This window comes from Lampris incognitus, chromosome 4 (genome assembly GCF_029633865.1).
Source record: "Lampris incognitus isolate fLamInc1 chromosome 4, fLamInc1.hap2, whole genome shotgun sequence".
NCBI lineage: Eukaryota > Metazoa > Chordata > Actinopteri > Lampriformes > Lampridae > Lampris > Lampris incognitus.
The window spans coordinates 11,081,181-11,095,713 of record NC_079214.1 but is presented as its reverse complement, the minus strand read 5'-3'; the positions used below and the strand labels follow the sequence as shown (position 1 = coordinate 11,095,713).

The 14,533-nt window shown below is 44.5% G+C and overlaps 1 protein-coding gene across 1 annotated transcript in view; it reads left to right on the top strand.

The window, feature by feature from the left end:
* Positions 1–1,289: 1,289 nt before the first annotated feature.
* acsf3 (acyl-CoA synthetase family member 3) overlaps positions 1,290–14,533 on the top strand; it is a 30,367-nt gene continuing 17,123 nt past the window's right edge. Inside the window, exons 1-3 of the mRNA XM_056278826.1 lie at positions 1,290–1,301; positions 2,348–3,166; positions 4,900–5,055. Coding sequence (XP_056134801.1) covers positions 2,417–3,166; positions 4,900–5,055 — 906 coding nt within the window. The 5' untranslated portion in view covers positions 1,290–1,301; positions 2,348–2,416. The remainder of the gene's footprint in view (positions 1,302–2,347; positions 3,167–4,899; positions 5,056–14,533) is intronic.

Genomic DNA, 14,533 nt, shown 5'->3' with positions numbered 1-14,533 from the left:
CCATCACATTCTCTCTTCCCTTGTCTGTCTCTAGTGACTGGCCTCCTAACAAGATCTGCAAGTTCACACAATGAGGGTGAGCTAGAGATTCTCCCAATAGCCAGATGTACTTAGGTTATGACAGGAAATAGCTCAAAGACCACAATATGCATTTTGGGTGGATAAACCTACTTAATAACTGATGATAAGCTTGCTATAGCAAATCAAATCAAATCAATTGTATTTGTATAGCCCAATATCACAAATTACAAATTTGCCTCAGTGGGCTTAACAGCAACACAACATCCCGTCCTTAGACCCTCTCATCGGATAAGGAACAACTCCCTAAAAAAAAACCTTTAACAGGGAGAAAAAAATAGGAAGAAACCTCAGGGAGAGCAACAGAGGAGGGATCTCTCTCCCAAGACAGACAACGTGCAACGGATGTTGTGTTCACACAATTTACATAATACAACACTGAAAGAGGATAACAGAATTATAATGGACGTAAAATGTATGAAGAACATGATGCACAGGATGCCAAGCAGTGTGCAGATGCCAACGGAGCAGTCCAGGACCCAAGCCACGCGACCAGCATCATCAGTTAAAATAGAAAAAACTAACAGAGTGGGTGAATTTGATCAATTGATTTAATAAAACGCACGTATTTGAAATGGCTGCTTTGGAACTTGATAATGCTCGTGTAAACTACCAATAAGACACGTTAGCCCCTAGCTAACGGGTCTGACCCTTTAGCCGAGTGGTTAGCGATGTCGCCTTGTGGTGCAGTACACCCCGTATCAAATCCCGCACCGGGCAAGAAAATAACCGGTTTACTCGTAATTTGTGATATTGGGCTATGCAAATAAAATTAACACGACTTGACTTGTTATCTACAGTAGACTGTGCCCTGAAACATCAACTACAGACCAAAGGAGTTTGAATCAGTTGATCCGGATCCCGCACTTACTGACAGATACCCGGATGAACTGATTCAACCTTTGCTTTTCTCACCTGGATTATTGAGTGTGCGCCAAGACGTCAACTAGGACACGGACTCAAGAAGACAAAAAGCCATTCACTCAGTAAAAAGGTCTGGTGGAATATGACACACCATATTGCAGTCGATTAATAAAACTAACGGACTGTACATTTACTCGATTACTTTTCTTCTTTTTTTTTCTTCTCTTCTCCTCCAAATCGCCGTTTTCTTCGCGCCTCCAGTTTCAATAGCGGAACCAACGAGCAGGCGATCGCGTTGCTTTCCGGAAGAGAACTTCCGCCGTACCGTCCTTCTTCAAGAGAAGTACCGGGCGGTCTGGGTAAGGTTAATCAACGGGCATCGGCGAGCGGCGCGTCAATCGCGCTTTTACAAGCATTTTACACATTTTCAGCCTATTTCGCGGCTGCGAAATAACCGTCACGCTGCTAACTCATTTGCAACCAGCGTCGGTTTACGCGGGGGGGGGGGGGGACGTGATGTCACTATTTGTAAAGCAAACAATGTTAAGTATTCCCGTCGTGTCAGAGTACGTATACTCGCATGTGCGTTGACGTTAATGTCAGTAAAAAGACCGGCTCGGGCGTTCTCCCGACTGGGATACGAGACTTGAATTGGGTTTATACGAGCGAGAGTGGGGTTGGTAAAGGATATCTTCACCACGAACACCAATGTCGTATTGCTTTTATACAGCAGTTCTGCTTCCAACTAGCTGAATTTGAAGACGCCAGAATTGGATTTTTTCCTCTCTCTCTCGTTTATTTAGATGGCGTTTAATTCATTCGCCGCCCCCAATAATAGTTCCGACTGGTGTGGGCGGTTTTCAGCGTTGCCAAGCAACGAATGCTCTGTGCCGCGGTTAAAATGTAACCGCTGCCGTTCCTCACCTGCTCCCTTTTCTCGTCATCGGACTCACAAACTGTGTTGTTCCGGGGTATCCTCCCTCCTGGAACGCCTCTTGTCCAATCAGAACTTAATAAATCTCTCGACCGGATCGAACTGTTGTATAACTACAAATACCCTCTCAGAAATTCCTTTGCTAAACAAGCACCTTATGTTGGAGAGAGAGAGAGAAAAAACCGAAACAAAACAACAACGTTAGCTTAGTTGTCTTAGCTGCTGTATTTAAAAACAAAGCTGGTCAATGGGCACCTTCGATTCTTATGTTCAAATGTATTTATTGACCTTGCATTGTTCCATGCACCACATTGTAAAGAGAAGATGGCCCGATGATTAGTAATGAACTTAAAAGTGAAGGGCACCGTAGTCCTTAAGATGAAATATTGGTGCAGTATTTGTCCCTGGCAACCTGTGTGTTGCTCGCCAACATTAAACATATACCTTTTTTTCCCCCCTGTGAATTTACAGATGTTATTAATCTGACATGGACTAATACAGAGGAACCTAGGGTGGAACCACCATGGTTATTAAACTTAGATGACTATGCAAATCATGCTGTCAAGACTTGCTGCTGCCTCCTACTCTGCAAAATGGGTTGCCCCTCTTTGGCGAGCTGCTGTTGGCAGTACTCGCTGCTATGTAGAGCCAGGGCAGCGGCTGTCGGAAAGTGCCGGCCTGAAGAAGGCTTATGTCATCACTGCTGACCGCAGGTTGTGTACAGCACCATCGTCAAGAAAGAATCAGAAGCCAGTCTTCGCCAAAGCTCCCGTGTATGGAGACAAGCTTGCTATTGTAGACAGTAGTGGCAGCTACAGCTACAAGCAGCTGTACAGCAGCAGCGTAGGCCTTGCTGTAAGAATCAGTGCAGCTCTCAACATTCACCTTGGGGACCTGGAAGGAAAGCGTATCTCTTTCCTGTGTGCCAATGATACTTCATACACTGTTGCGCAGTGGGCAGCATGGATGTGTGGTGGGACAGCAGTGCCTCTCTACCATAAACATCCACTATCTGAGCTGGAGTATATCATCTCGGACTCTCAAAGTTCTCTCCTAGTGGCAGGGCATCCCTATGCTGACACCTTAGAGCCGCTGGCACTGAAGCTAGGTCTTCCATGTCTGATGCTGCCCCATACCTCCAGCCTGGGCACGTTAGAGGGACCAGCGACGCAGGAGTGGGAGTCTGCTATAACAGACTGGGCTGAGCGGCCTGCTATGATCATTTATACCAGCGGTACCACGGGCAGACCTAAAGGAGTTCTGCACACTCACAGCAGCATCCGAGCCATGGTAAATATTGACTCTGTTAAAGCACCACACAGGATGAGTATGTGAATGTAATTCTGAATTTTATCCATTCTGGCAGAAATACACTTTAATTCAGCCACCCAGCATGAAGTGATGGTCTCAGTATGAAACATCTTAACAAAATTAAATGTTCAAAATTATTAGCTTTTTACTCATTCATGTAATCACCTGATAAACCATGCTGATAATTTCTTTGGTGTGCTATAAAGGACATAGCTTTACATATTGCTGTAAATGTTGAATCCCAACAAATTATGAATTACTGTAAATGGCATCTCAAGGTTGTGTAGGCAAAGGAAAATGCAAATGGTGAGTTGTACGAGAGGTTGGACACTAAGGAAATAGAAAAGGCATCCCAATGCCATTTACAATAATAGCCATAGCTACAGTGTACGAATATGCATCTATATTTTTCTCACTGTGTGGAGGACTATATTTTATCTTATTAGTAGCTGATATTAGTGTTTTATCGGTTAATCTAGGCAAGGTAGGTAACGAGACCCCTTAAGTTATCATTAAATTGATTTTATGGAAAAAATGGCATTCATTTGTGCTTACCCACATTCAGACCTGATTCACATCTGAGTAAAGTCTGCAAATATTCTATTAAATGTAACTTCAGATATTAAGACTGATAATTCTTGAAATAGGATCACTAATTATGGTTGAATGACGTAGACCCAAGGATTCAAGGATTCTTCTTTTAAAATTTGGTCTTGGCTTATGTCAATGGGCTTTTATCACAGAACGTTTGGTGTCTTGCTTTCGATCGATTGATGATTGATTGATTTATTTATTGATTAGCCACATGACCGAGGCCGGTGGAATTTGTTTTTGGTACACTTTAAACTCTGCAGCACAATACATACATGGACAACAACAGACACTCCACATATTATCACGAACAATACAGTTACACAATAACAGAAATAAACACATCACACATAACAGTTAGGTGAATGGTGGTATTTATGCCAATGGTGTATGGGGAGGAGACTATAGGGAGGAATTCAGAGTCCTGATGGCTAGGGGAAAAAAACTGTTTGTGAAGCGTTTAGTCTTAGTGGGCAGTGACCTGTAGCGCCTCCCTGAGGGAGGGAGCTGGAAGAGGAGATGAGCAGGATGTGAGGGGTCGGAGGTGATCATCTTTGCTCGCTTTACAGTCCGGTTATTATGTAGAGATTCAACTGAGGGGAGTGGGTTGCCTGTGATTTTGGATGCCTCGTTGACAATCCGCTGCAGTTTTTTCCGTGTTTGACTGTCAATGCCATCATATGTCTTGTCATATTGCATTCATTTTCATTTAACTATCAAAAAAGATTGGTAATGGTAATTTATTTCTTTAGAATAAAGGGTTTCTAAAAGGTGATACTGGAGTAGCTAAACCCTAATTAGAATGGTTTTCACAACATGTGGCGCAAAGCACAGTTATCATACCAAATGTTTTGTAACCTGTCTGCTGTAAGTAGCCCATGTCAGTGTCCTGTTCAGTTAAATTCCTGGTACTTGCTTGGAAATTTAAACTGAATTAAATCACTGGTATGTCTGTACATGAGGGTGAAATTCTCTGATTTTGTTCACCTCTTTAGTAAAATTAAAATGTGTCAACATAACTTGCCCTAATTTGTACATTCCATCAAAGTGGAAATCATGTAACGTTACTTCACTGTACGTATTTGTTATGTTGATACCCCAATATCGTTCTCCGCCTCCAGGTCCAAGGTCTGGTGTCAGAGTGGGCCTGGTCCAAGGACGATGTCATTCTCCACACATTGCCATTGCATCATGTGCATGGCATCGTGAACAAGCTGCTGTGCCCTCTCTGGGTGGGCGCCACCTGTCTCATGCTGCCCGATTTCCAGCCACAGAAGGTTTGAGCCATTACTGTATCTTTGTCTGTTAAACATACACGCTCTCTCTTGCCCTCTCTCCCCGTTTTTATATATATATATATATATATATATATATATATATATACACACACCCCAGTACCAGTCAAAAGAAAGTTTCGAGGCACCTATTTCTTCTTTGGAGACCGTAGCAATCGCATATATTTTTCTGCCAATATCGAGCACAGGCCACAGCTGATGGGGTGGGTTCTGTCAGGTCTTCTGGGCTACACCGGGGGTCATCAACAAAATCCAGCATGTGGAACATGGTCTGCGCTGAGCCGCAGCAGTGTGGTTCCAGGCTTTCATCAGTGCTTTGCACCTCCCCTGCTCTACATGCAGTCAATTTAGAGACTTCCAGGTTGCCCATCCAAGGTCATGAACACTAGCAATGTAGTCAGTGGGTGTAATTCCTCTGTCCAGTCATTCAAGAGCTCGGAAGTCACATTTTTTCCATTCATCTTTCCAGATGTTGGTTCTTGCTTCTTGTTTGGTCATCTGAAGAGGCAAGACCATCTGCACAAAGCTTGTTCTGGATCTCAGCCTGCATGGAGGTGCTGCATGACCATGCAAGGGGTGCCTGATGTCAAGCTCCCGCGTTCTTTTTTTTTTTTTTGATTTCCCCCCCTTTTTCTCCGAATTATACTTGGCCAATTACCGCACTCTTCCAAGTCGTCCCAGTCGCTGCTCTACCAGGGAGGGCTGAAGACTACCACATGCTTCCTCCAATACATGTGGAGTCACCAGCCGCTTCTTTTCACCCAACAGTGAGGAGTTTCGCCAGGGGGATGTAGCGTGTGGGAGGATCACTTATTCCCCCCCTGTTCCCCCTCCACCCTGGACAGGTGTCCCGACTGACCAGAGGAGGTGCTAGTGCAGTGACCAGGACACATACCCACATCAGGTTCCCTTCTGCAGACATGGCCAATTTTGTCTGTAGGGACGCCTGCCCAAGTCGAAGGTAACACGGGGATTTGAACCAGCAATCCCCGTGTTGGTAAGCAACGGAATAGACTGCTACGCCACCCAGACACCGCCCTAGCTCCTGCGTTCTTCATTCATCTTGAGTGATAATGGATTATCTGATGTGGGGGGTAGTAATGCCGGCTAGGGCATAGATGCATTGGACAGGTGTTGTCTTAATGCATCCTGTGATAATGCGGCAGGTGTCGGTTTGGTGTGAAGTTATCGGCTCCAGCTTAGGCAGGCATACTTGGCTGTGGAGAAACAAAGTGCCATGGCAGTTGCACGGACTGTTGATGGATCTGCACCCCACCTAGAGTTGACTAGTTTACACAGGATGTTATTGCGGGTGTTTACATTGGGTTTGATGTTCTGAAGATGGTTCTTGAAAGCGAGTATCCCGTTTAGTGTCACACCAAGATCCACAGGGTGAGGATTGTTGATAGGGTTGGGCATCAAGAACCGGTTCCAAGTTAGAACCGGTTCAAAATTCTGATTCCAATGGAATACTTAAGAATTTTTAATTTTGATTCTGCCTATCGGTTCCTAAACAAATTTCACTCATGCTAGTTTCAGTACCAGGACCTGGCTATCCGGCTGTGCCTATAGTCAAACGAGTTGAATGCATGCATGTCCTCCTGTCTCCTAAGTTACGCACTGGTGCTCTTTCTGGACTGGACAATGATGCGCAAAGTGATACATTTTGTTTTTGTTTAGTGGGAAAATCAATAAGAGTAGCGAGCACACGAGTCTAGGTAGAGCCCGCAGCAAACACTCAAAAGCGTGGCTTCATTTTGTTCAAAAAAATGACGGGTCGGAACAGTGCAAAACACGTGTCAAATTTATTTCATGCAAGGGAGGGTGCACTACTAACATGACTAAACTCCTTTGCCAGCATTGTATACAAATCAACGAGTGTACCATGTTTGACGTGTTGTGCCGGTCTCCCTCTCCCTCACATGCTTCGTCCTCCTCAGTCAACCCGCAGCCAACAGCCAGCTCCTCACTGCAATCAGGAAAGTGAAAATTATTTAATGTTTGTCTTATTCTTAACAGCGAGACAGCAAACTAGCTATACTTGATCAGAGTGCTAAAAGCTGTCAAATTTGTGCAAATATTGTAATGTGTTTTTTCGTTGAACGTTTGCACAGATGTTCCTACTTTTCTCTTGTTGACAACCACATGGGCTGCAGCTCCCCAAATTGTAAATTAATTGGTTTTTAGACTGTTGCTGTGTTGTTATTTTGGCAGGTTTCAGTGTTACAGCACAGTGAATGAAAAAAGAATGAACAGATTATTATTGTATCAAATCATTTAATAAAAGCAACTAAATTAAACTATGAAATTAATTTACAGGTTCCATAAACTGCATGAAGTTAATTTTGAATATGAATATGACTTGTGTACAGGTTTAAAAAAAAATTTCCTGTGAAATAAGCATGTGACCTGTTTTGACCCCGCCACTTTAAGAATCGGAACTGAGAATCGTTAAGAATCGGCATCGATAAGCAGAATTGGAATCAGAATCAGTCGTTAAAATCCAAAGATACCCAGCCCTAAAGGTTGGTGAGTTTGTGGCCATCCCATGAGATGCTCAGTTCTTTTTTCACGTCTCATTTTCTCAGATGGAAACTGCATAGTTTTTGATGGGTTTCAGGTGATTGTTCTTGTAATAGCTTGACTTCTCTTGGAGGGTACTTTCCAAGACAGACTTAATCTTCTGGAAGTCTTCTTGAGTGGTGATGCAAAGGTCGTCTGCGTAGATGAAGCACTGGTATTCTGGGGGTAGTGGCTGGTCATTTATATATACCTTGAAAAGAAGGGGGGCTAGTACCCTACCCTGTGGTACGCCATTCTTTTGGGGTTTCCATTTGCTCCTCTGGTCATTCAACTGGACATAGAAGTGCCTGTTCTTAAGGAGGCTTTTGATGACTTGGCACAGCTCAAGGTCAGCAGTCATGTCCAATAGTTTCTTGACCATTGTATGGTGTTGAACGGTGTCATAGGCAGCGGAGAGGTCTTTAAAAGCTGCACCAGCTATTAGTTTGTGCTCAAATCCATCCTCAGTGTGTTGGGTAAGGTTGAGTAGCTATACAGCACAGAAGCGGCCAGAGTGGAAGCCCGCTTGATCTTTGGTCAGTTTAGAGTCTATAAGTGGCATGAGGTGTTAGACTAGTAGCCTCTTGTAGCTTTTTCTAGCTTGTAGGTGATACACAGGATGGAGATGGTCCGGTAGATCTTTGGGGATGATGGGTCTTGTCCGGGTTTGGAAATTGCACCAACCTTGGCCTTTCTCCAAACAGGTGAGATTGTTTTCTGTGCCATACATGAATTAAGCTTTTCTAGAAGCCTGCAGCCAGTTGCACCAGCAGAGTGTAAGGTCGATCGTAAGTTTAAATGTGAGGTCCATCTTAACCTTATGTTCGGAATAGCTACTTTCAAGCTAGTCCCGCACTGAATTTCGGTTGCACCATGATCACTTAAGATGCAGCTTAACTAGTAGTGCGTAAAGCGATCCATAATCAAAATATTGTCACGTATTTAATGACATTTCTGTCGTTTCAAGCCAATCAATTGCACCGTATAATGTAAACAGGAAATACGGAATTTTTGGCATTTGCTGTGCACAGCAGCCTGCATGTGTCATTGTGCTGATTTGATTGTTCCAGCCTTCCGAGTCAGAGGGAAAAAGGCCTATGTCTGGCAAGTTTGTAATCATTATCATGGACAATTATTCCTCTCTTAACCTTTCATAAAAGTCTGATTATAGCTGCCTGGCTGCCCTACATGAATGTACCATGTTTTACATTAAATTAAAGTACTTAACATGTTCATTTCCTGTTTATATTTATTTTGTATCGATGTGCATTTACAGATTTAATCTGTCGCAAAGAACTCGTTGCCTATGCAAACCCCGTCCTCCTTCATTTTCTTCATTTTGCAGCAGGTTTTCCACTTGCTCAAGCCGAAAAACCATATCAATGTTTTGTTTTTGTTTTTTTAATGATGGACATTGCACTTACTTCATGTTAGGTGTACGTTTTAAGATGCAACTTAAGTCTACGTTGAACGTATGTGATTTGGTGCAATGGTATAGCTTTTAGTTGTTCGTAAACTTGAATGTAGTGACGATTTACGTTCGAACTAGGTAAAGATCGAATTCACACTCTGCTGGTGCAGCTGACTGCAGGTTTTTGCATTAGGTCCTATGTGCTCTATCATTTCTGCCAGTATGTCATCGATCCCTGCTGTGATATATGTGTGTATTTATATGTCTACCATAGTGTCTCTGTCAATTTCTTTCTCTGTGTCTCTCCTATTGTCTCTTTCACCGTCTCTTGCTCTCTGTTCTTTGTTCCCCCAATCTTTGTCCCGCCAGGCTGATTTTCAGCTTTATCAACACTCCTGATCAAAGGATGCTGCTGTTCAGTTATAGTTGGCAGCTATGAGAGCCCTGCCAATAGTGTGACAGTGGAGCTGTGGGGAGGGCCTGGAGCTGGACCTGGGGGTGGGGTTGGCGTTGGGGGGTACAGCTAGGTTGAAAGACACCTTGAGTTCTCTCTTTCCCTCTCTCCCCCCTTACAACCTCTCTCTTCCCGTCCTCTCCTTTCTACCCGCACTGCCCCTCAGCTTCTTGTCTCTCCGCCCCCCTTCTCTTCATCGCTTCTCTGTCCTTACTTCTATCCACCTCTGTACCTCCTCCCTCTGCGACTGTCAAACTAAGTGTTTGGGGCTCCGTGATGGATTGCCCTGTGTGGCTTTGTATCTGACCAACACCGACTCACGGCAGGGGCTTAAGGAGCGGATCAATCGATGAGCCGACATTGAAGAATGATAGTGCTTGTTTGGCCAGGGGAGAGGAGGGGCTGAGGGGGGTGCTAAGTGAGTGTGGCCCCGTTCACACCTGGCATTAACATGCATCTTGGCTGATCCGATCACAAGTGGACAGTGTGAAGTACAGGTGTGAATGCACCCAAGATGCATTTAGGACGCATTGAGATCTGATCGCTCAGACCTCTTTATGGAGGTGGTCTGGGCCGCATATGGCCACATTTCTTTTAGCAGTGTGTACGCGAATGTCTCCTGAGCCACACTGAAGGACAGCCTACTCAACTGACATCCTCTGCCTAAACAATAGAAATAATATCGAATAGAAAAAAATATCCTGCGTGATTCTGCCGAGCGCAGCTGAACTGTCAGAGTTGATGAGCCAAATGCAAACTGAACTGCAGGTAGGCTATAAAGCAGCTGTTTAGTGAATAAAATCACATGTTGCTTGTTTTACCTTGTCTGTAATTTCTGACACATCAGACCCACAAATGTGGAAGATGCCCCGCCAACCGCACATTCAAGTTCAACTACCCAATTTTCCCGGGGGAATTAATAAAGTATTCTGATTCTGATTCTTTAATGGAAAGAAGAACTGGAGTTGGTCCCCAGGTGCTACAGCTGCTCACTGCTCCTATACAATAGGATGGGTTAAATGCAGAGAACAAATTCGTTGTAAGAATACACTGACAAATAAAGTGACTTGCAACCTCAGGTTCAAGTTCATTTATCCACTGCAGCCCAGAGCCCGACCCTCTCAAACCCGCTGGAATAATTGAATAATCTGAGCCGGAACCGATGTGAAGGGTTCGAGCCTGACAGGGTTCGGGTGGAGAATTACAAACTCTAGTGTTCAGACATTTACGTCCCCCACCCAACCCCACCCCACCCCACACCACACACACACACGAGTTTTAAGAATGAGTTTCAAATTTTGCTGTGTATTTTGAGCACAAAATGAAAGAAGGCAAACAATCGGAGCCTGATACTTTTCCTTATCAGATTATTTGTCTCTATCTGGCGTGACATATATTTGCTGTGTCCATAATTGTGTGAAACTATTTACCCACAGTAGACTATTTATTAAACGCAGTATATCAGGTCTTCTCCTGGATTGCCACCTTTCCGTGGTGGAGAAGCTTGCATGTATCAGTGATCCCAAGAGCAATGCCGTCCGGAGCCTGGCTCCTGGTAGGGTCACCCAAGGCGGATAGGTCAAGGCGGAGGTTCCAGACGAAGTACGATCCAACAAAGACCTCAACGGCGGAACTGGTGGAAGATGTCTCCAGGTCACAACAGCAGTGAAGGTGGATGAAGGCTGCATCAGAGGGTGGTCCCCAATTGTCTTGGTTCTCCATGTCATTGGACTCTGGCCACCCCCTGCCAAGGACCGTGCGGTGCAGGCGCATCAGCCACTCCATGTAAAAAGCTGTCACGTGCAGGTATCCTCCCATTATGCGGCTCCATGATCGGCCTCTACACTTACCTGAGGACCCAGAGGGACCCAGAGGGAGGATGGTCATACTCGACCCCAAGTGACTGCCGATGATGATGATGATGAATATATCAGGTCAGGGGTCTGAAGTATTTCAGACAGATCTATATCATCATTATCGTAATAATAACGTTTACTTACACAGCACTTTTTACAAACCTGTTGTATTTCACAACAAAGTTGAACGGAAAGAAAAGAAAAGAATCGGTGCAGTCGGGATATGGGGTGATTTCTTGCATTTCTTTAAGAGCACTTCAGATTTTGCATGACAACATAATTTGGGAGAATAATTGACGGTAATAACTTACAGATGTGAATTACGTCATAAGTAATTGACAGCGCATTAAAATGAGGCTCGAGTGAGCGAGGATGTCTCATTTGGTTAAACGCCTGTTGTTCGACTCCTCTCCCCTCCCGTTTCCGTGCGTGTTTCCGTGTTTGTTTACGCGTTTGTTCACGTGACCTGCGTGTTTATTTGCATATAGAGCGGGGAAGTGAGATCTGACCCCAAGTGGTCACTCGAGGCGCACGTGGAGATGCATTCTAATGCCAGGTGTACTCAGAGCTGTCCGCTCGTAATCGGATCACCCAAGATGCTTGTTAATGTCAAGTGTAAACAGGGCCTGTGTGTGTGGGTGGGTGTGTGTCTGCTGTGTGTAGAGATATGTGTTGATACATGAGTTGCTTCCTTTTATGTTTGTACATCGAGACAGATTGTTTTGGTATGGGTGGGGGTAAGTGTGTTTCTTTGTGTGTTTGTGTGTGTATGTGTTTGTGTGTGTATGTGTTTATGTCAGCGCATGTCTGTTCCTGTTTGTACATGCACATGCTTTTGTATGTTTTGTCGGGAATGTGCTTTTGGAAGGTCCTCTCTAACCTGATCCAGAGGTGGACGACCCGGCTTCAGCAAGTTAAAGTCCTGCCACGTATTTGCTCCACCCATACACTACACCAGCTGAATTTAATTAGCACAACTCTTCAGCTAGGTAGCGTGAAATCACCTTGTTTGGAGAATGGCTAGAACAAATACGTGGTCGAACTTTTACTTTCTGAAGCCGGGGTGTCCACCTCTGCACATATATATATATATCAGCAACCGGAGGTGGACAACCCGGCTTCAGAAAGTAAAAGTCCTGCCACGTATTTGTTCCACCCACACACTACACCAGCTGAATTTAATTAGCACAACTCTTCAGCCAGGTAGAGTGAAATCACCTTGTTTGGAGAATGGCTGGAACAAATACATGGTCGGACATTTACTTTCTGAAGCCGGGGTGTCCACCTCTGCACATATATATATATCAGCAATCAGAGGTGGACACCCCGGCTTCAGAAAGTAAAAGTCCTGCCACGTATTTGTTCCACGCATACATTATACCAGCTGAATTTAATTAGCACAACTCTTCAGCCAGGTAGAGTGAAATCGCCTCGTTTAGCGAACGGCTGGAACAAATACATGGTCGGACTTTGACTTTCTGAAGCCGGGGTGTCCACCTATGGTCGAGGCAGACTGAAAGCTAAGGTCTTTAAAGGACACTTTGTTTTCTGTCAACAAAGGGGTCTCACTGTACTCTACCATTGCAGCTATCAGTGTTTGACTTTTATTGTTGAACTTAAACCACAAAAACCCATCTCTCACCCCTAGAGTATGCCTTTATCTCCTCCTCTTGAAGTGACAGTGCATTGATGGAGTCATCGATAGTCTGTCCTCTCTCCCCCGAGATCTCAGGAGATACAGTCCTTGCAGGATAGAGGCTCGGATTGATTTTTGTCATAGTGTCCTTACATATCGGCAGCTACTTTTCAAGGTGGTATCTTTATCAAAGGAGTTGCAGCGGTTCAAAAGGGAGTCTTGTGTCCCCCCGCGAGCCAGGTCTGCTGTCACAGGCTGTCATCGTCACAAACTGGAGGTTTGTGTGACCACAAAGTGAAGCGATAGCACACACAAAGTGGAACGATAGTCCATAGATCTTAAAGCAGTGCAACACTGTAGATGCACAATATCTATTGAAATTATTATCATATGTTGATACACACACGCACATACGCACACACACACACACACACATCTAGCTAGCTAGCTAGCTAGCTAGCGATCTAGCTATTTGTCTCTCTGTCTGTCTTCTGTCAGTCTGTCTAAATGTGATTTTTCATGATTAATCACAAATTTAAATTCAAATTTATTGCAAAGCTTTTGATAAAAGAACAAATATATAATTGTGGCGATGTGGTAATAAAGAAAAATAACAAAATCGTTGGAGGAATCACTTGATTAGACTTCACTGAATAACGTCGTCTCAGCTTTTGTTTTTTCCAAACTTGTGGGTGTAAACAGATGAGCTATAGTAAAGTAAAATCTCACCGAAATGACTCTGACAATCCATTTTGCTGTCACGTTTGTCTGCTAAGTTGATGTAGGCGACTGTTGTTTCCCTTGTACGTAATGCTGCTGTAGTCTCAGAGCTGACACCCGCCCGGCGTGGAGGCTCGTCCCATGGACACACATTGGCAGCAGTTTTCCAGAATATTCGTTTTGCACCGTTCGCTGCTTTTTTCCCCACTTGGGTCGGGTAAGGTTTCCCGACCGAAATGTGAAAAATCTGACCAGCTTTCTGAAACCCTTGAACCCTTTTCTGTTGCCCAAGTGAAACATATTGTTGAAAATATTTGTACTAAAGTATAAAATCTCACCTTTGTGTGGCTTGTCCAAGTCTGTTTTCAGATGCGTCTGTCATTATGGATGCTCCCCGTTCTTCTTCAACGCCTTGGTTTCTGAAACCTGTTGGAAGAACACCAAACACATTCTTCCCCTTAGAGGCTTTTTATTCATTCATTCATTCATTCATTCATTCATTCATTCATTCACCCCCCCCCCCCATTTTTCTCCTCAGTTGTACGTAGCTAATTGCCCCACTCTTACCCACATCCGGCTTCCCACCCGCAGACACGGCCAATTGTGTCTCTAGGGATGCCCGACCAAGCCAGAGGTAACACGGGCATTCGAGCCGGCTACCCGGACACCCGTTCATTCATTCATTATCCAAACCGCTTATTCTTACTCAGGGTTCACGGGGATGCTGGAGCCTATCCCAGCAGTCATTGGGTGGCAGGTGGGGAGACACCCTGGACAGGCTGCCAGATCATCACAGGGTCGACACACACACATTCACACCT